The sequence below is a fragment of the Zonotrichia leucophrys genome, chromosome 3, assembly GCF_028769735.1.
Source record: "Zonotrichia leucophrys gambelii isolate GWCS_2022_RI chromosome 3, RI_Zleu_2.0, whole genome shotgun sequence".
Taxonomy (NCBI): domain Eukaryota; kingdom Metazoa; phylum Chordata; class Aves; order Passeriformes; family Passerellidae; genus Zonotrichia; species Zonotrichia leucophrys.
Window position 1 is genome coordinate 112,016,647 of NC_088172.1, and position 21,513 is coordinate 112,038,159.

Genomic DNA, 21,513 nt, shown 5'->3' on the forward strand with positions numbered 1-21,513 from the left:
ACACTGTACGGAAAACAGAACGGTGTCTGCGAGGGCGGCCATGACACCGCACGGAAAATCTCACTGCGCATGCGCAGATCAACCGTACAAGCGAATGGCAGCGAGCTGCTCATGCGCAGTGCCGTGGGGAGATGTCTTATGTTTTTTCCTTTTATTTTTTTTCTCGCCTTGGTTTTTTCCTCTCTTTCCTTCACTGCCTCCTCTTTTCACCTTTCCTTTTCCTCTTCCCATTTCCCCTTTTCCTTTCTTTCTCTTTTCCTTTTTTCTTTCTCCTTCACGCTATTTTCACCCCCTTCCCTTTCCCCCTTTTCCCTTTCCTTTTTCTCATCTCATTCCTTGTTTCCTTTCCTTTTTTCACCCCTTTCCTCTTCCCCCTCCTTTTCCCTCTCTTCCCCATTTTTCTTTCCTTTTTTTATCCCCGAAAATGTGGGGGATTCAACAATTACAACCGAATGAACATGTCAGGCCAGGGATCGATCACCAACAGGGAACCAAACCCTCCCAGCTGGGCCATTTCAGAGCAATAAAGGAGAATTTATTTGGAGTTTTGGTGGATAAAATGTGAAAGATCCACTCAAGAGCCGCCTTTTCCCCTTTTCCCATGCTGGCCACTGGGGCTTGGAGCACCCCGGGGCGGTGGAAGGGATGCCCGCCCAAGCAGCTCCCCGGTGCCCTAATTAACACAAGAATCCTTAATTAGCGCCTCGTTACCCGCCCATTAACTCCCAACTCTTCCGCATTCCTTCCCTTCCCTCAGAATCTCCCGCGCCCGGGACGGGCGGAGGAGAGACTACAACTCCCATCAGCCCCCGCGCGCCGCAGAGCGAGGAGGAGCCGCTGTGTTCTCGCACGGCACGCTGGGAGTTGTAGTCTAATGGCGGGCCCGCGAAGAGAGCCGCGCTCTCTGATTGGCTGCAAAGCAGCGGAGGCGGGCACAACCCCGGAGCCGCGCGCTGTTCAACCAATGGCGAGGGAGCACAGCTGGATGACGCGGCGCTCAGCCAATGGGAGCGCAGGGCGGGCGGTTCGAAGGCGCGAGGCTGAAGGCGGGAAGCAGCCATGGCGGAGGCGGCGCTGAGGTGAGGAAGCGGCTCCGTGGGGGCTCTGAGGGGGCTGTGGAGAGGCTCTGAGGGGACTCTGCGGGAGCTCTGAGGGGGCTCTCTGAGGGAGCTCTGAGGGGGCTGTGAAGGAGTTCTGAGGCGGGAACTGTGAGGAGGCTCTGAGGGGGCTCTGATGGAGCTCTGAGCGGGCTCTGAGTGGGCTCTGATGGAGCTCTGAGGAGGCTCTGATGGAGCTCTGAGGGGGCTCTGATGGAGCTCTGAGCGGACTCTGAGGAGGCTCTGATGGGGCTCTGAGGCGGGAGCTGTGAGGAGGCTCTGAGGGGGCTCTGATGGAGCTCCAAGGGGGGCTCAGAGGAGGCTCTGAGTGGGCTCTGATGGAGCTCTGAGGGGGCTCTGATGGAGCTCTGAGCGAACTCTGAGGGGGCTCTGATGGAGCTCCGAGGGGGCTCTGATGGAGCTCTGAGGAGGTTCTGATGGAGCTCTGAGGGGACTCTGAGGGAGCTCCAAGGGACTTTGAGGGGCTCTGAGAGAACTCCGAGCGGGCTTTGCGGGAACTCCGAGCAGCTCTGATGGGGGCTTTGAAGAGGATCAGAGCTGCTCCGAGAGAGCTCCGAGGGGCTCTGGTGGAGCACTGAGCGGCTCTGAGGGGGCTCTGACGGAGCTGTTGTTTGCGGGGACAAACAAAACTCCCCAGCTTTGTGACAGTTTGTGTATGACCTCCGCTGTGTTTGTTATTACAGCGCCGGATCATGTGGAGATGACTTTCCTTAAAGTCGTGCACACTTCTGGAACTCCAGATCCTTTTTTATCCCTCTCTTAAACATTTATGCATGCAATTTCACAATCGGTTCATGCATATTCATTTTTGCAAATTTCGGGTGACGTTTGCCGCTGGTTCTTCTTTATCAGAACCAATTCCTAGGCTGGGTTCACCTGCTCTCACAGCCGGTCTCTGTCTCTCTGTCTCTCTGGCTGAGGCAGTTTCTCTGAGCCCGGGCTTTGTACGGGAACAGGCAGTCAGACTAAACCGCGATATTTTCAAACCAGATGTACAATTCACCTAAATCCAAATGGATTTCTGCTCTGGAGGATTTCTGCTCTGCCTCACTGTGAGGGAGCTCCGAGGGAACTCTGAGGAGCTCTGGGGCGGCTCTGATGGAGCTCCAGGGGAAGGGAGTGGGCTCTGATGGAGCTCCAGGGGATGGGAGTGGGCTCCGAGGGGCTCTGATGGAGCTCCAGGGGATGTGAGCGGGCTCCGAGGGGCTCTGATGGAGCTCCGAGGGGGCTTTGCGGGAACTCCGAGGGGCTCTGAGGGAGGAGTGGGACCTGAGTGGGTTCCGAGGGGCTCCGAGTGGGCTCTGAGGGAGCTCCGAGGGGGCTTTGCGGGAGCTCTCGGGAGGCTCTGAGGGTGATCAGAGGGAGCTTGGAGGGCGCTCCAAGGGGGATCTGAGGAGCTCCGAGGGGGGGCTCTGATGGAGCTCCGAGGTGACTCAGATGGAGCTCCGAGGGGACTCTGATGGAGCTCCAAGGGGACTCAGGTGGAGCTCCGAGGGGGGCTCTGATGGAGCTCCGAGGTGGCTCGGATGGAGCTCCGAGGGGACTCTGATGGAGCTCCGAGGGGACTCAGGTGGAGCTCCGAGGGGGGCTCTGATGGAGCTCCGAGGTGGCTCGGATGGAGCTCCGAGGGGACTCTGATGGAGCTCCAAGGTGGACTGTGATGGAGCTCTGAGGGGGGCTCAGATGGAGCTCCGAGGGAGGCTCGGATGGAGCTCCGAGGTGGCTCTGATGGAGCTCCGAGGGCTCCGGGCTGGGATTGGGGCTCTGAGGGGAACCGGAACCCCCAGCTGGGGATTTGGGGTTTGGGGGTTTGGTTTTTTTGGGGGTTTTGGTTTTGGGATTTGGAGTTTGGGAATTTTGGGATTTGGGGTTTGGGATTTGGGATTTTGGGGGTTTGGGGTTGGGATTTCCCTGGAGTTCCCTCCCAAGCCCTGAACTCCCTCTGGATTTGCAGCAGCTCCGGAACCCCCCGGAAACGGAGCCGGGAGCCCGAAAGGTGAGAGAGAGCCCAAAAACCCCAAAATCCCCAAAATCCACCCAGGATCCCCAAAACCCCAAAAATCCCAAAAAATCCCAAAATCCCCAAAATCCTGAAATCCCTCAAAAATCTCCAAATCCCCAAAACCCCAAATTCTCCAAAATCCCAAAATTTCCCAAATCCCAATGAATTCTTAAAAACCAAAAATGTCCAAAAATTCCCCAAAATTCCAAAAAAAAATCCCCAAAAAATCCACGAATTTCCCCCAAATCTCCAAAATCCCAAAATTCCCAAGAATTCGAAAATCCCCAAAAAATCCCAAAATCCCCAAAATCCCCAAAATTCCTCAAAAATCTCCATATCCCCAAAATCCCAAAATTTCCCAAATCCCAATGAATTCCAAAAATTCCCCAAAATTCCAATAAAAAGTCCCAAAAAATCCACAAATTTCCCCAAAACCCCAAAATTTCCAAAATCCCAAAAATCCCGCACAATCCCAATGAATCCCATAAAACCCAAAAATGTCCAAAAATCCCTCCAAAAATTCCCAAAAATCTGAAATTCCCGTTTTTATTTTCCAGCTGCTGCTGGGAGTTCCGGACCCCGCTGTGCAAACGGCCCCGAGGATCCGGAGCCTCCCAGAATTCCCAGAATTCCCAAAATTCCCGGCAGGAAATCCGGGAGAAAGCGGCGCCGGCCCGGAAACTGCGGCTGCCGGCCGGAAATCCGGGAATGTCAGCGGAAAATTCGGGAATTGTATCAGAAAATTCAGGAATTGCAGCTGGAAATTCAGGAATTTTATCAGAGAATTTGGGAATTCCGGCAGGAAATTCAGGAATTTTATTAGGAAATTTGGGAACGCCATCGGGAAATTTGGGAATTCCAGCTGGAAATCCTGGAAATTTGTCAGAAAAATTGGGAATTCCAGAAGGAAATTCAGGAATCTTGTCAGAAAATCTGGGAATTCCAGCGGGAGATTCGGGAAATTTATCAGGAAATTCATCAGAAAATTTGGGAATTCCATCAGGAAATTCGAGGATTTTATCAGAAAACTCGCGAATTCCGTCAGGAAATTTGGGAATTCCATCAGGAAATTTGGGAATTCCGGCCGGAAATCCGGGAATTTCCCGGCATTCCCACTTTTCCGTGGGGGTGTTTTACGGCCCCCGGCCGTACCTGGATCCGCTGGAGCGGAGGCGGCTGCGGGAGCTGCGGGGGGAGGGGAAAATTCCGGAAAAATCCCGGAATTCCGGGAATTCTGGGAATTCCAGAGCCGGGAATTTGGGGTTTGGGAGCTTTGGCGGGAAATCCAAGCGGAAATCCGGGAATTCTGCTGGGAAATTTGGGAATTCTGGCGGGAAATCCGGGAATTCCAAGAGGAATCGCGGCAGCTCCAAAGGGAAAAGCAGCAGCGGGAAATCCTGGAATTCCCGGAAATCTGGGATTGGGAATTCCAAGATTTCCAATGTTGGGAATTCCCAAAGTTCCAAAGTTGGGATTTCCCAGAATTCCGGGATTTCTGGGATTGGGAATTCCCAGATTTCTGAAAACTCCAAGATTGGCGGGAATTCCGGAATTTCCAAAGCTGAGAATTCCCAGGATCCCAAGGCCAAGAATTCCCAGATTTCTGGGATTGGGGAAAATTCCCAGATTTCCAGGGCTGGGAATTCTGGGATTGCTGAGAATTCCCAGATTTCCAAACTCGAGAATTCCCGGATTTCCAACACTGAGAATTCCCAGATTTCCAACATTGGGAATTCTGGGATTGGTGAGAATTCCCAAATTTCCAGCGCTGAGAATTCCCAAATTTCCAAGGCCAAAAATTCCCAGATTTCCGAGCTCCAGAATTCCCAAATTTCCAACATTGAGAATTCCCAAATTTCCAACATTGAGAATTCCCAGATTTCCAGCATTGGGAATTCCCGGATTTCCGAGAATTCCCGGATTTTCCGGGCCGGGGTCCGGCCCCGTGTGCGGCTCCCCCAGGGCGGCGCCTTCTTCCGATCCCGGAGCCGATCCCGGAAAATTCCGGCAAAATCCCAAAAATCCCCCGGGGAGAAACTTCCGGAAACGGCGCCGAAAGTTCCGGAAATGGGAAAGGAAAACCGGGAAAACGGCGGGAACGAGGTGAGGGAGCGCGGGAATTCCGGGAATTCTGGGAATTCTGGGAATTTTCTTGAGAATTTCTGGGATTTTTTTAGGAATTTCCTTGGGAATTTTCAATGATTTTCAGGGAATTCCTGGGGATTTTTGAGAATTGTTGGAAATTTCAGAGAATTTCCCTGGGAATTTGTGGGAATTTTCTTGGGAATTTTCACTGGAATTTCTGAGAATTTTTTTGGGAATTTTCCTGGAATTTCCTGGGAATTTTGGGGGGGGGAAATTTTGGGAATTTTCAGGAATCTTTCCCATCCCCAAATTCCTGGATGGATCCGTGGATTTCCCAGCATTCCCAAATTCCCAGGATGATCCAAGATTCCCTGGAAAACCCCCAGAATTCCTGGAAAACCCCACAATTCCCATTTTTCCTGCAATTCCCATTTCCCAGGAATCCTCTGGATCGAGCTCGGATTCCCGGGAGGCCCCGGCCCAGCAGGAATTGGGTGAGTGCGGAAAGCTGGGAAAAGTTTGGGAAAAGTTTGGGAAAACTTTGGGAATTCTGCCCTGGATTTTTGGGAATTCTGCCCAGGAATTCCAGCATTCCCACTGCCCATCCCTGAGCTCACAATTCCGTTTTTTTTCTGGATTTTTCCTGGATTTTCTGGAATTTTCCCGTTTTTTCCAGGCTCTCCATGCCCGGCCGGGCTCTTCCCGATTTTCCTGCCCAGCAGGAGGAGGTGAGATCCCAATTTCCCTTTTTTTCCCATTTTTCCCCATTTTTTCCCCACTTTTCCCCCTCTTTTTTCCCTTTTTTCCCCCTTTTTCTTTCCCCATTTTCCCTTTTTTTCTCTTTCCACTTTCCTTTCCATTTTTTCCCCATTTTTTTTCCAATTTTTTCAATTTTTCTGTTTTTTTCCATTTTTCCTCATTTTCCTCCTTCCCCCCGTTTTTTCCCCTTTTTTTTCCCTTTTCCCATTTTTGTCCAATTTTCCCCCTTTTCCCCCTTTTCCCCATTTTCCCCCCATTTTTCCCATTTTCCCCACTATTTTCCAATTTGCCCTTTTTTTTAAGATTTCTCTTTCCATTTTTCCCCATTTTCCCAATTTTTTTCCCATTTATTTTTTTTCCATTTTCCCCTCAAATTTTTCCCCATTTTTTCCAATTTTCCCCCCATTTTTTTTCCCACCGTTTTCCAATGATTTTTTCCCGATTTTTCCCTGATTTTTTCCAATTTTTCCCCTGATTTTCTCCTGATTGTTTTCCCTGATTTTCCCCTGATTTTTCTCTGATTTTTCCCATTTTTCCCTGATTTTTTCCCTGATTTTTACAAGATTTTTCCTATTTTCCCTGTGATTTTTCCCTGATTTTTTCCCTGATTTTTTCCCATTTTCCCCCCAGGGTTTTCCCTGATTTTTCCCATTTTTCCCTGATTTTTCCCTGATTTTTCCCCTGATTTTTCCCCATTTTTCCCCTGATTTTTCCCCTGATTTTTCCCTTGATTTTTTCCCTGATTTTTTTCCCTGATTTTCCCCTGATTTTTTCCCTGATTTTTCCCATTTTTCCATTGATATTTTCCCTGATTTTTCCCTGATTTTCCCCTGAATTTTTCCCTCATTTTTCCCCTGATTTTTTCCCATTTTTTCCCTGATTTTTCCCCATTTTTTCCCTGATTTTTTCCCTGATTTTTCTCATTTTCCCCTGAATTTTTCCCTGACTTTTCCCCTGATTTTTTCCCTGATTTTTTCCCTGATTTTTCCCTGATTTTTCCTATTTTCCCTGTAATTTTTCCCTGATTTTTTCCCTGATTTTTCCCCTGATTTTTCCCATTTTTCCCTTGATTTTCTCCCTGATTTTTCCCATTTTCCCCCCATGGCTTTCCCTGATTTTTCCCTGTTTTTTTCCCACTTTCCCATTGTTTTTCCCATTGTTTTTCCCATTGTTTTTCCCGTTTCTTTCTCTCCCAGGCCCCTGCAGGAGCTCCCGGCCCCGTTGGCTCCCTCTGGAAAAGCTCCCAGGAAAAGCCGGGAAAGCTCCTGGGATCAGCTCATCATTGTGAGAGCGGGAAAACGGGAACGGCGGAATTCCGGAATGTTCTGTGGGATGGGGAACCCGGGAATTCCATGGGATGGGAAATGTGGGAATTCCGGGAATTCCAGAACTTTCCATGGGCTGGGAAATCCGGGAATTCTAAGATTTGGGAGGAGAAACCTGGGAATTCCCTGGGAATGGCAATTCAGGAATTCTGGAGTTCCAGTACATTCTGTGGGATTGGGAATCCGGGAATTCCCTGGGAATGTCCCTGGGATGGGAAATGTGGGAATTCCGGGAATTCCGGAACATTCCGTGGGATTGGGAATCCGGGAATTCCCTGGGAGGGGAAATGTGGGAATTCCGGGGTTCTGGGATGCTCTTCCATTCCCAGCTATCCCAGGATTCCCAGAATTCCCACATTCCCGATATTCCCTCAGGACGCGGGGCAGCATTCCCTGTGTGCATTCCCAGAACTCCCATCCCTGAATTTTCCACATTCCCAGCATTCCCTGTGTGCATTCCAAGGATTCCCCATTCCCACAATTCCCATTTTTCCCGTTTTCCCCCATTTTCAGGACACGGGTCAGTGCGGATCCTGTGGATGTTCTTCCATTCCCAGCATTCCCTGTGTTTGTTCCCAAAACTCCCATTCCTGAATTTTCCCCGTTCCCAGCATTCCCTGTGTGCATTCCCAGAACTCCCATGGCCACACTCCCCATTTCCCATTCCCAGAATTCCCGTTATTCCCATAGGATGCAGGCCAGCATTCCCTGTGCCCCCGGCACTGCCCATCCTGTGGGATGCTGTTCCATTCCCACATTCCCGTTTTTCCAGGATGCAGGCCAGCATTCCCTGTCCCCTCGGCACTGCCCATCCTGTGGGATGCTGTTCCATTCCCACATTCCCACATTCCCAGAATTCCCGTTATTCCCATAGGATGCAGGCCAGCATTCCCTGTGTCCCCGGCACTGCCCATCCTGTGGGATGCTGTTCCATTCCCGTTTTTCCCCATTCCCATAGGATGCAGGGCAGCATTCCCATTTCCATTCCCACCATTCCCCAATCCCAGAATTCCCTGTCCCCTCGGCACTGCCCATCCTGTGGGATGCTGTTCCATTCCCACATTCCCGTTATTCCCATAGGATGCAGGCCAGCATTCCCTGTGCCCCCGGCAGTGTGGATCCTGTGGGATGCTGTTCCATTCCCCATTCCCCATTCCCACATTCCCGTTTTTCCCAGGATGCGGGTCAGCATTCCCTGTGCCCCCGGCAGTGTGGATCCTGTGGGATGCTGTTCCATTCCCACATTCCCGTTTTTCCAGGATGCAGGCCAGCATTCCCTGTGTCCCCGGCAGTGTGGATCCTGTGGGATGCTGTTCCATTCCCACATTCCCGTTTTTCCCCCATTCCCAGGATGCAGGGCAGCATTCCCTGTGCCCCCGGCACTGTGGATCCTGTGGGATGCTGTTCCATTCCCGTTTTTCCCATAGGATGCAGGGCAGCATTCCCTGTCCCCTCGGCACTGTGGATCCTGTGGGATGCTGTTCCATTCCCACATTCCCGTTTTTCCAGGATGCCGGGCAGCATTCCCTGTCCCCTCGGCACTGTGGATCCTGTGGGATGCTGTTCGCTCCCGGCGTTCCCGAGGATCGGCTGCAGCACCTGCGGCACCACCGGGCACTGAGGGAGGCGCTGACACACCCGGTACGGGAATAACGGGAATGACATGGGAATAACGGGAATGGTGGAAATGGGAATGGTGGGATAACGGGAATGGGAGTGGGAATGGGAATGGGAATGGGAGTGGTGGGAATGGGGGAATGGGAATGGGGGAATGGGAATGGTGGGAATGGGAATGGGAATAGGAATGGGGATGGGGATGGGAATGGTGGGAATAGGAATAGGATTGGGAATGGGAATGAGAATGGGAATGGGAAATGGGAATGGTGGGAATGGGGATGGGAATGGAAATGGGAGTGGAGATTCAATGGGAATGGGAATGGGAAACGGGAATGGGAATGGGAGTGGGAATGGTGGGAATGGGAATGGGAATGGTGGGAATGGGGATGGGAAATGGGAATGGGAATGGGAAATGGGATTGGGAATGGGAATGGTGGGATGGGAATGGGGATGGTGGGAGCATTCCATGGGAATGGTGGGAATGGGAATGGTGGGACACACACAGTCAGTGGGATTCTGTGGGGGGGATATTCCATGGGGAAATATTCCATGGGAATGGTGGGAATGGGAATGGGAATGGTGGGAATATTCCATGGGAATGGTGGGAATATTCTGTGGGAATGGTGGGAGTGGGACTCCAGCATCCAGGGAGGGAGGAGCTGGAGGGGAGAGAGGGAATTCCATGGGAATGGGGGAATGCTGGGAATGGGGGAATTCCGGGAATTCTGGGAATGGGGATTGGGAGTAGGGAATAGGGACTGGGAATGGCAGGATTACTGGGAATGCTGGGATTGGGGCATGGGGGAATGCTGGGAATGTGAGAGTGCTGGGAACGACAGGAATGCGGGAATTCTGGGAACAGGGAATGGGGGAATTCTGGGAATGGCCGGAGAAATTCCTGCCCGGGATTTCTTCGTGGAATTTCCTCTTGGGATTCTTCCCTGGGATTCCAGCTTGGGATATTCACATTCCTCACTCATGGAATCCCGGATCCCCCATTCCTGAGGGATTCCCAGAATTTCCCAATCCCAGAATTCCCCCAATCCCAGAATTCCCCATTCCTGAGGGATTCCCAGAATTCCCCATTCCTGAGGGATTCCCAGGATTCCCCAATCCCAGAATTCCCCATTCCTGAGGGATTCCCAGGATTCCCCATTCCTGAGGGATTCCCAGCATTCCCCAATCCCGGATCCCCCATTCCTGAGGGATTCCCGGCATTCCGTGGCAGGGCTGGAAGCAGGAGCGCGTGGTTGCGGAATTCTGGGACGGGAGAATCCTCCTGATCCTTCCCGAGGATCCCAAATACGCCCTCAGGAAGGTACCGGCAAATTCCCGGGGTTCCCTTTGGGAATGGGAGCGGGAATCCCAAATTCCAACGGGGCCTGATCCCGAAATCCCAACGGGGTCTGATCCCGAAATCCCAGCGGGAGCTGATCCTGAAATCCCAGTGAGATCTGATCCCAAAATCCCAATGGGGCTTGATCCCGAAATCCTTGTGGGGTCTGATCCCGAAATCCCAATGGGATCTGATCCCGAAATCCAAAATTCCAACGGGAGCTGATCCTGAAATCCCAATGAGATCTGATCCCAAAATTCCAGTGGGATCTGATCCTGATATCCCAATGGGGTCTGATATCCAAAATCCCAATGGGATCTGATCCCGAAATCCCAATGGAGTCTGATCCTGAAATCCCAAATCTTCAACGGGAGCTGATCCCGAAATCCCAGTGGGAGCCAATCCCTAAATCCCAACGGGATCTGATTCTGAAATCCCAGTGGAATCTGATTCCTAAATCCCAGCAGGATCTGATCCCTAAATCCCAATGGGAGCTGATCCTGAAATCCCAAATGCCAACGGGAGCTAATCCCAAAATCCCAATGGGATCTGATCCCGAAATCCCAATGGAATCTGATCCTGAAATCCCAAATCTTCAATGGGAGCTGATCCCGAAATCCCAGTGGTGTCTGATCCTGATATCCAAAATCCCAATGGGATCTGATCCCGAAATCCCAATGGGATCTGATCCCGAAATCCCAGTGGAATCTGATTCCTAAATCCCAGCAGGATCTGATCCCTAAATCCCAATGGGATCTGATCCCAAAATCCCGAATCCTCAATGGGAGCTGATCCCGAAATCCCAGTGGGAGCCAATCCCTAAATCCCAAATTCCAGTGGGATCTGATCCCAAAATCTCAGTGGATCCTGAAATCCCAAATCCTTATGGGATCTGATCCCTAAATCCCAAATCCCAATGGGAGCCAATGCCCAAATCCCAAATCCCAAATCCCAATGCAGTCTGATCCCAAAATCCCGAATCTCAATGGGAGCTAATCCCGAAATCCCAAATTCCAATGGGAGCCAATCTTGAAATCCCAAATTCCAATGGGATCTGACCCCAAAACCAATGGGAGCTGATCCCGAAATCCCAGTGGGAGCCAATCCCTAAATCCCAAACCCCAACGGGATCTGATCCCAAAATCTCAGTGGATTCCAAAATCCCAAATCCTGATGGGATCTGATCCCTAAATCCCAACGGGATCTGATCCCGAAATCCCAAATCCCAATGGAAACTGATCCTGAAATCCCACCAGGATCTGATCCCAAATTCCCAAATCCCAACGGGATCTGATCCCGAAATCCCAAACCCCAGCAGGACCCAATCCCGGATTCCCATCGCACAGAAATCCCTGAATCCCTGTGCAAACCCAACCTTTCTTGGGAACAAATCCCGTTTCCTTGGGAATTCCCATCCCATTTTCCTGGAAATCTAATCCCTGTTTCCCCAGGAATTCCCACCCCATTTATCCCGGAATTCCCACCCCATTTTCCATGGAACTCCCACACCATTTTCCAGGGAATTCCCACCCATTCATCCCGGAATTCCCACCCATATATCCCAGTAATTCCCACCCATTTCTCTCAGAATTCCCACCCCATTTATCCCAGAATTCCCACCCATTTATTCCAGAATTCCCACTCATTTATCCCGGTATTCCCACCCCGTTTTCCAAGAATTCCCACCCCATTTCTCCCAGAATTCCCACCCCATTTATCCCACAATTCCCACCCCACTTATTCTGGAATTCCCACCCTGTTTCTTTCAGAATTCCCACCCATTTATCCCAGAATTCCCACCCATTTTCCAAGAACTCCTACCCCGTTTCTCTCAGAATTCCCACCCCACTTATCCAGGAATTTCCACACCATTTCTCCCGTAATTCCCACCCATATATCCCAGAATTTCCACCCATTTATCCCATAATTCCCACCCATATATCCCATAATTCCCACCCATTTATCCCAGAATTCCCACCCATTTTTCCCGCAATTCCCGCCCGTTTTTCCCACAATTCCGCCCGTTTTTCCCGCAGGCCGAGCAGGTTCTGGCCGTGGTGGATTCCGAGCTGGGTTTCCCGGAGCATTCCCGGCCCTTCCCGGAGCATTCCCGGCTGTACCTGTTTGTGAGCGCCGGGCGCTGCGTGCTGGGCTGCCTGCTGGCACAGCCCATACGGCAGGTACCGCCGGCATTCCCACATTCCCACATTCCCCAATTCCCCAATTCCCAAATTCCCAGCTCCCGTTCCCAGATTCCATCCCCAGTTCCTGTTCCCAGATTCCCAGTTCCCATTCTCATTCCTAATTCCCATTCCCAGTTTCCTATTCCCATCCCCATTCCCAATTCCCATACCCATTCCTAATTTCCCATTCCCATTTCCCATTCCCACATTCCCATCTCCAGTTCCCAATTCCCATCCCCCATTGCCAGTTCCCCATCTCCATTCCCAGTTTCCAGTTCCCATTCCCAGTTCCCATTCCCAGCCCTATTCTAGTTCCCACTTGTTTCCCATTGCCATTTCCCATTCCCAGTTTCCCTATTCCCAGTTCCCACCCCCATTCCCAATTCCCATCTCCAGTCCTAAATTCCCATCCCCATTCCCAGTTTCCCATCACCATCCCTATTCCCAATTCCCATTCCCACATTCCCAGTCTCCATTCCCAGTTTCCCAATTCTCATCCACAGCCCCAGTTTCTCATCCCTGGTTTCTCATTCCCAGTTCCCATCCCCATTCCCAGTTTCCCATTGCCACGTTTCCATCCCCATTCCCATTCCTATCCCCATTCCCTATTCCCACTTCCCATCCTCATTTCTAATTCCCAGTTTCCCATTTCCCATTGCCACGTTTCCATCCGCATTCCCAGTTTTCCATTCCCAGTTTCCCAATTCTCATCCTCATTTCGTTTCCCATTCCCAGTTTCCCATTCCCATTCCCCATTTCCATTCCCAGTTTCCCATTGCCACTTTCCCATCTCAATTCCCAGTTTCCCATTCCCAGTTTTCCATCCCCATTCCCACATTCCCATCCCCATTCCCAGTTCCCATTCCCAATTCCCCATTCCCAGTTTCCCATTCCCACCTGGCACAGCCCATCCGGCAGGTATCGCGGGCATTCCCCCATTCCCACATTCCCACATTCCCCAATTCCCAAATTCCCACATTGCCAAATTCCCACATTCCCCAATTCCCAAATTCCCCAAATTCCCACATTCCCCAATTCCCACATTCCCCAATTCCCACATTCCCCAATTCCCCAATTCCCACATTCCCAAATTCCCACATTCCCACATTCCCCAATTCCCAAATTCCCCAAATTCCCACATTCCCCAATTCCCACATTCCCAAATTCCCACATTCCCCAATTCCCAAATTCCCAAATTCCCGTTCCCAGATTTCCACCCCCATCCGCCAGGTCCGACATTCATTCCAGGCATTCCCGAATTCCCGCTCCCATTCCCGGCATTCCCGCATTCCCAGCTCCCATTCCCAGTTTCCCATTCCCATCCCCATTCCCACATTCCCAGTCCCCATTTCCACTTTCCCAGTTCTCATCCCCATTTCCATTCCCAGTCTCCCATTGCCACATTCCCATCCCCATTCCCAGTTCCCATTCCCAATTCCCCATTCCCACCTTTCCCTCCCCATTCCCAATTCCCCATTCCCACATTCCCATCCCCATTCCCTGTTCCCATTCCCAATTCCTCATTCCCACATTTCCATCCCCAATCCCATCCCCATTCCCTGTTCCCATTCCCAATTCCCCATTCCCAATTCCCCATTCCCAGTTTTCCCTCCCCATTTCCCGCAGGCGTTCCGGGTGCTGCCGGAGCCGGGCTTGGCGCCATTGCCAGACCCGCAGGACCCCCAGCATTCCCAGGATCCCCGTGACCCCCAGCATTCCCAGCATTCCCAGCATTCCCGGCATTCCCGGCATTCCCGGCGGGAGGCGCGGATCGATCCGTGTGCCCGCGCCTGGCGCTGCTCGCTGTGCCCGGAGCCGGCCGTGTGCGGCATCAGCCGCCTCTGGGTGCTGGGGGCGCGGCGGCGCCGCGGCATCGCCCGCAGGATGATGGACGCCCTCAGGTGGGAATAACACCGGGAATAACGCCGGGAATGGCGGGAATAACGCCGGGAATGGCGGGAATAACACCGGGAATGGTGGGGGGAAACAGGGAGTGGGGATGGCGGAACTGGGATTGGGGATGGGGAAATGGGGATGGGAAACTGGGATTTGATATGGGGAAAGTGGGATTGGGGATGGGGAATTGGAAAATGGGGATGGGGAACTGGGATTTGGGATAAGAAAATGGATATAGGATGGGGAACTGGGATTTGGGGTAGAGAAATTGAGATTTGGGATGGGGAAATGGGGATGGGGAACTGGGATTGGGGATAGGGAGCTGGGATTGGGAATGAGGAAAGTGGGGATGGCAGAACTGGGATTTGGGATGGGGGAACTGGGATTGGGGATGGGGAAATGGGGATGGGGAGGGGGAAATGGGATTTGATATGGGGAAAGTGGGATTGGGGATGGGGAATTGGAGAATGGGGATGGGGAACTGGGATTGGGGATGGGGAACTGGGATTTGGGGATGGGGAAATGGGATTTGGGGAGGGAGAACACGGAAAACTGGGATTGCCAGGTCTGGGGGTGCTGGACGCCCTCAGGTGGGAACACGGCTGGGAATGGCGGGAATGGTGGGGGGAAATGGGGAGTGGGGATGGTGGAACTGGGATTTGGGGTGGGGAACTGCAAATTGGGATGGGGAGCTGGGATTTGCTATGGGGAAAGTGGGATTGGGGATGGGGGACTGGGATTTTCCCCATTATTTTTCCAGTGTTGATTTTTCCCAGTGTTTATTTTCCCTGTTGTTTATTTTCCCGGTGTTTTTCCCACTGTTTCACCTGTTGTTTGTGTCTGTTGTTTATCCCCGTTGTTTATCCCCCGTTGTTTATCTCCCGGTGCCGTTGCAGGCGCACGTTCATGTTCGTGTTCCCGTTGTTTATCCCCCGTTGTTTTTCCCTGTTATCTCTCCCGTTGTTTATCTCCCCCGTTGTTTATCTCCCCCGTTGTTTATCCCCCGTTGTTTATCTCCCCCGTTGTTTATCCCCGTTGTTTATCCCCCGTTGTTTATCTCCCGGTGCCGTTGCAGGCGCACGTTCGTGTTCGGGGCCGTGCTCAGTTCCCGGGATTTGGCCTTTTCCGACCCCACGGCCGACGGGCGGGGCTTCGCTGCCCGGTACTGCGGCCGCCACGACTTCCTGGTCTACAGCCCCCTGGCACCGGGATCCACACCGGGATCCACACCGGAAACACCGGGATCCGCACCGGGATCCACACCGGGATCCACACCGGGAACACCGGGATCGGCACTGGGAACACCGGGAACAGCACCGGGATCCGCACCGGGATCCGCACCGGGATCCACACCGGGATCGGCACCGGGAACACCGGGATCCGCACCGGGATCCACACCGGGATCAGCACCGGGAACAGCACCGGGAACACCGGGAACACTGGGATTGGCATCAGGATCAGCACTGGGATCTGCACTGGGATCTGCACCGGGATCAGCACCGGGAACACCGGGATCAACACCGGGAACACCGGGATCAGCACTGGGATCCGCACTGGGATCAGCACCGGGAACACCGGGATCCAAACCGGGATCCACACCGGGAACACCGGGATCCGCACCGGGAACACCAGGATCCACACCGGGAACACCGGGATCTGCACCGGGATCAGCACTGGGATCTGCACCAGGAACACCGGGATCAGCACCAGGAACACCGGGATCAGCACAGGAATCTGCACCGGGATCCACACCGGGAACACTGGGAACACCGGGAACACCGGGATCAGCACCGGGAACACCGGGATCCGCACTGGGAACAGCACCAGGAACACCGGGATCCACACGGGAATCCGCACTGGGATCCACACCGGGATCAGCACTGGGACCGGCACCGGGAACAGCATCGGGATCCACGGCACCGGGATTGACACTGGGATCAGCATCGGGATCCCCGGGATCCCTGGCAGCAGGATCACCAGGATCCACACCGGGATCACCAGGAGCTGCACCAGGATCAACAGCGGGATCAGCAGGATTGGCACTGGGATCAGCACCGGGATCCACACCGGGATCGGCACCGGGATCAGCACCGGGATTGGGATCAGGATCATTGGGATTGGCACCAGGATCAGGATCACTGGGATCAGGATCGGGATCAGCAGCGGGAGCAGTGGAAGCAGCGGGATTGGGATCAGCAGGATCGGGAATCCTTCCCTAAATCCTTCCCAAATCCCTTGGGAATCCTTCCCTAAATCCCTTCCCTCTGGAATCCCCCATCCCATTCCCATGGATCCCATCCCATCCCATCCCATCCCATCCCATCCCATCCCATCCCATCCCATTCCCATGGATCCTTCCCTTCCCTTCCCTTCCCTTCCCTTCCCTTCCCTTCCCTTCCCTTCCCTCCCCTCCCCTTCCCTCCCCTCCCCTTCCCTTCCCTCATTCCCTTCTTTTCCTTGGGAATTCTTTCCTTCCTTTACGAATTCTTCCTGAAATCCCTTCCCTAAATCCTTCATTCATTCCCTTGGGAATCCTTCCCTTCCCTTTCCTTTGGGAATCCTCCTTTTCCTGGCATCCTTCCCTTCCTTTTCTTGGGAATGCTGAGCTCCCTTGGGAATCCTTGCCCAAATCCCATCCCTTCCAATTCCACCATTCCCTCCCTTTCTTTGGGAATCTTTCCCTTCTTTTCCCTTGGGAATCTTTCCCTAAAACCCTTCCCTAAATCCTTCATTCCCTTGGGAATCTTTCCCTAAATCCCTTCCCTAAAACCTTCATTCCCTTGGGAATTCCTCCCTAAATCCCTTCGGAATCCTTCATTCCCTCGGGAAGGTTTCCCTCCCTTGGCACTGCTGAGTTCCTTGGGAATCTTTCCCTTCCCGAAATCCCTTGGGAATCTTTCCCTGGATCCCTTCCCAATCTTTCCAAATCCTTCATTCCCCTTGGAATCCTTCCCTTGGAAATCCCTCATCCCATTCCTTTCTTTGGGAATCCTTCCCTGGATCCCTTGGGAATCCTTTCCCACATCCCATCCCTTCCAAATCCACCATTCCCTCCCTTTCTTTGGGAATCTTTCCCTTCATTCCCTTGGGAATCTTTCCCTTGGGAATTCCTCCCTTCCCTTGGGAATTCCCTTTCCTTTTGGGATCCCTGATTCCCTTGGGAATTCTCCTTTTCTTTGGGAATTCTTTTCTTTGGGAATCTCTGATTCCCTTGGGAATTTTCCTTTCCTTTGGGAATCTCTGATTCCTTTGGGAATTCCCTTTCCTTTTGGGATCCCTCATTCCCTTGGGAATTCCTGATTCCCTTGGTAATTTTCCTTTCCCTTGGGAATTCTCCTTTCCCTGGGAATCCCTCATTCCCTTGGGAATTTTCCTTTCCCTCTGGGATCCCTGATTCCCTTGGGAATTAATTCTTTCCTGTGGGAATTCTCCTTTCCCTTGGAATCCCTCATTCCCTTTGGATCCCTGATTCCCTTGGGAATTCTCCTTTCCCTTTGGGATCCCTGATTCCCTTGGGAATTCTCCTTTCCCTGGGAATCCCTGATTCCCTTGGGAATTCTCCTTTCCTTTGTGAATCTCTGATTCCTTTAGGAATTCCCTTTCCTTTTGGTATCCTTCATTCCCTTGGGAATTCCTGATTCCCTTGGGAATTCTCCTTTCCCTTGGGAATCCCTGATTCCCTTGGGAATTCTTTCCCTGGGAATTCTCCTTTCCCTTGGAATCTCCCTTTGGTTCCCTCCCCTCTCCCTCCCTTTCCGCTGCTGCTGAATTCCACTGGAAATCCTGGAATTCTCCAGGATCCCCCAAATTCCTGCCTTTTCCCGAGTGTTTTTTTGGGATTTCAGTTCATTGGGGTCGGGGCTTCCTTAATGGGAATTGGCTTTTCCTGCTGACTTGGAATTGGGAATTCCAGACATTTGTGGGAATATTCCAAGGTTTTGTGAAGATATTCCATAAATTCCTGACAATATTCCAAGGTTTTACCATGATAATCCATAAATTCCTGACAATATCCCAAGATTTTGTGAAGACATCCCAAAAATTTCTGTCAATATTCCAAGTTTACCTGAAGTTATTCCATAAAATTCTGTCAATATTCCAAGGTTTTCTGAGCATATTCCATAAATTTCTGTCAATATTCCAAGTTTTTCTGCAGTTATTCCATAAATTTCTGTCGCTATTCCAAGGTTTTCTGATGTTATTCCATAAATTTCTGAAAATACTCCAAAGTTTTCTGTTTCATTTTTTGATGGGAATATTCCAAGGTTTTATTTCAAGATTCCATGAATTTATGGCAACATTCCAGGTTTTGAGGATAATAAAAGGTTTTATGGGAATATTCCAGGTTTTTTAGGGAATTTTTGGGGTTTTTATGGAAATATTTGGGATTTTTTTGGAATTTTTTTGGTTTTTATGGAAATATTTGGGATTTTTTTTTGGGGTTTTATGGAAATATTTGGGATTTTTTGGGAATTTTTTGGGTTTTTATGGAAATATTTGGGATTTTTTGGGAATTTTCCCCCCTCAGAGCACCCGAATCCCATCCAAGCTCCCGCCCCTCTGGAAAATCCAAATCCCAAGGAAAAATCCAGGAATTCCAGAGAAAGGAACAAATTTATTTATTTGAAACTTTCCTGAGGGAAAACTGGGGAAAATCCAGCCCAAAAATGAGGGAAAATCCAGGAAAAAACTTGGGAAAATCCAAAGCCCAGAGGGAAAATCCAGGGGGAAAACTCAGGAAATTCCAGCCTAAAAAAGAGGGAAAATCTGACCTAAAAAAGGGAGAATCCAACTTAAAAAGAGGGATAACCCAATTTAAAAATGGAGGGAAATTCCAACCTAAACTTGGGAATTCCAGCCTAAAAAAGAGGGAAAATCCAACTGAAAAAAGACGGGAAAATCCGACCTAAAAGAGGGAAAAAATCCACCAAAAAGCTTGGGAAAATCTGAATTCCAAAGAGTGGGAAAATGAGGGAATTCCAGCCTAAAAAAGGGAGAAAATCCCAAATAAAACAGGAGTGAAAATCTGACCCAAAATAGGGAAATTCCAGCCCAAAAAAGGAGGAAAATCCAACCCTAAAACTTGGGAAAATCCAAAGCTGAAACTTGGGAAATCCAACCCCAAATTTGGGAAAATCCGAACTGAAAACTTGGAAAAATTGGAGCTGAAAAATCGGGAAAATCCAACCTAAAAAAGGGAAAAATGAGGGAAAATCCCACCCTAAAATGAGGGAAAATCCAACCTAAATTTGGGAAATTCCAGCCCAAAAAACGAGGGAAAAATCCAGGAAAAAAAGGTGGGAAAATCCAAACCCCAGAGGGAAAAATCCCACCTGGAAAAAAGGGAAAATCGAAATCCCAAAGAGTGGGAAAATGAGGGAAAATCCAACCTAAAAAAGGGAAAAATGAGGGAAAATCCAACCCCAAATTTGGGAGAATCCAACCTGGAAACTTGGAAAAATGGGAGCTGAAAAATCGGGAAAATCCAAACCCCAAAAAGTGGGAAAATGAGGGAAAATCCAACCCAAAAAATGGGAAAATCCAATTAAAACAGAGGGAAAATCCAGTGGGAAAACTTGGGCAATTCCCACCCAAAAAAAGAGGGAAAATCCAAATGAGAAAAGAGGGAAAATCTGACTCCAAAAAAAGAGGGAAAAATCCAGGAAAAACCTTGGGGAAATCCAACTTAAAATGAAGGAAAATCCAAAATAAACTTGGGAATTCCGGCCCAAAAAAGGAGGGAAAAGTTGAGCTAAAAGAGGGAAACTCCAGCCCAAAAAAGGAAATCCGGGAATGTCACGGCTCTGGAATTCCAGGAGTTTCAGACTCTGGAAATTTGGGAATGTCAGGCTCTGGAATTCCATGGATGTCAGCGATTCTGGGAGGCTCCGGAATTCCAGGAATGTTCAACTCTGGAATCCACGGCTCCAGGATCAAATCCCACTGGGATTCCAGGAGGTTCTGGAATTTTGGGAATGTTGGGGTCTGTAATCCCTGTAATCCCAGGAGTTCCAGCTCTGTAACCCTGGGAATTCCTGCTCTGTTATCCCAGGAATTCTGGCTCCATTATCCTGGGATCTCAATGCTCTGGAATTCCAGGAATCCCAGCTCGATAATGCCATGAATTCCTGCTCCGTTATCCCAGAATTCCAGCTCTATAATCCCAGGAATTCCAGCTCCGTTATCCCAGAATTCCAGCTCTGTAATCCCAGGAATTCCCGCTCCGTTATCCCAGAATTCCCGCTCCATTGCTACCCCAGTCTCTCAGGGCTGTGTTATCCTGGAATTCCCACTCCATTATCCCGGAATTCCAGCTCTGTTATCCCAGTCCCTCAGGGCTCTGTTATCCCGGAATTCCCGCCGTGTTACCGGCATCATTCCCGCTATCCCATCCCTCATTCCCGCAGTGCACTGACAATGGCGGCCGCTGGGGGGCGCCGCGGGCGGGGCATGCGCAGAAGAGCTCCCGCACGGGCCGCTCTGACGGCATTCCCGCTCCGTTATCCCATCCCTCATTCCCGCTGTCCCTCAGGGCTGTGTTATCACGGCATTATTGCCATAATTATCCCGTTATTCCCGTTCTGCCCCCGGCTGTTCCCGTTCCCGGTATTCCCGCAGCTGCAGCAGCGCAGCGACGATGGCGGCCGCCGGGGGGCGCATGCGCAGAAGAACTCTCGCAATGGCCGCTGCCAGGGCATTCCCGCTGTTATCCCGGCTATTCCCGCTGTCCCTCATTATTCCCACTGTATTACCCGGCTATTCCCGCTATCCCCCATCATTCCTGCTCTGTTATCCCTCATTCCCTCCCCATCTCGTCATTCCCGCTCTCCCCCCGGCTGTTCCCGTTCCCGGCATTCCCGCAGCTGCAGCAGCGCAGCGACGACGGCGGCCGCCGGGGGGCGCATGCGCAGAAGAGCTCCCGCACGGGCCGCTGCCAGGGCATTCCCACTGTGTTATCCCACCCCTCACTCCCGCTCTGCTATCCCGGCTATCCCCGCGGTCCCTCATCATTCCCACCCTGTCATCCCGCCCCTCATTCCCGCTCTCCCCCCGGCTGTTCCCGTTCCCGGCATTTCCGCAGCTGCTGCAAGCGCAGCGACGACGGTGGTCGCTAGGGGTGCGGCGCATGCGCAGAAGAGCTCCCGCACGGGCCGCTGCCAGGGCATTCCCGCTCTGTTATCCCACCCCTCAC

At 51.4% G+C, this 21,513-nt stretch overlaps 1 protein-coding gene across 1 annotated transcript; it reads left to right on the top strand.

Annotated features, from left to right (window-relative positions):
• The first annotated feature begins 1,048 nt into the window (after positions 1-1,048).
• ESCO2 (establishment of sister chromatid cohesion N-acetyltransferase 2) lies at positions 1,049-21,436 on the top strand. The gene is made up of 14 exons (XM_064707208.1): positions 1,049-1,079; positions 3,073-3,114; positions 3,678-5,223; positions 5,645-5,699; positions 5,882-5,933; positions 7,161-7,248; positions 8,799-8,930; positions 10,135-10,224; positions 12,279-12,422; positions 14,052-14,326; positions 15,397-15,859; positions 20,940-21,026; positions 21,185-21,273; positions 21,403-21,436. Exons 1-14 carry the CDS (start codon positions 1,060-1,062, stop codon positions 21,434-21,436), a joined length of 3,117 nt encoding a protein of 1,038 aa, XP_064563278.1. The 5' UTR covers positions 1,049-1,059.
• Positions 21,437-21,513: the final 77 nt, after the last annotated feature.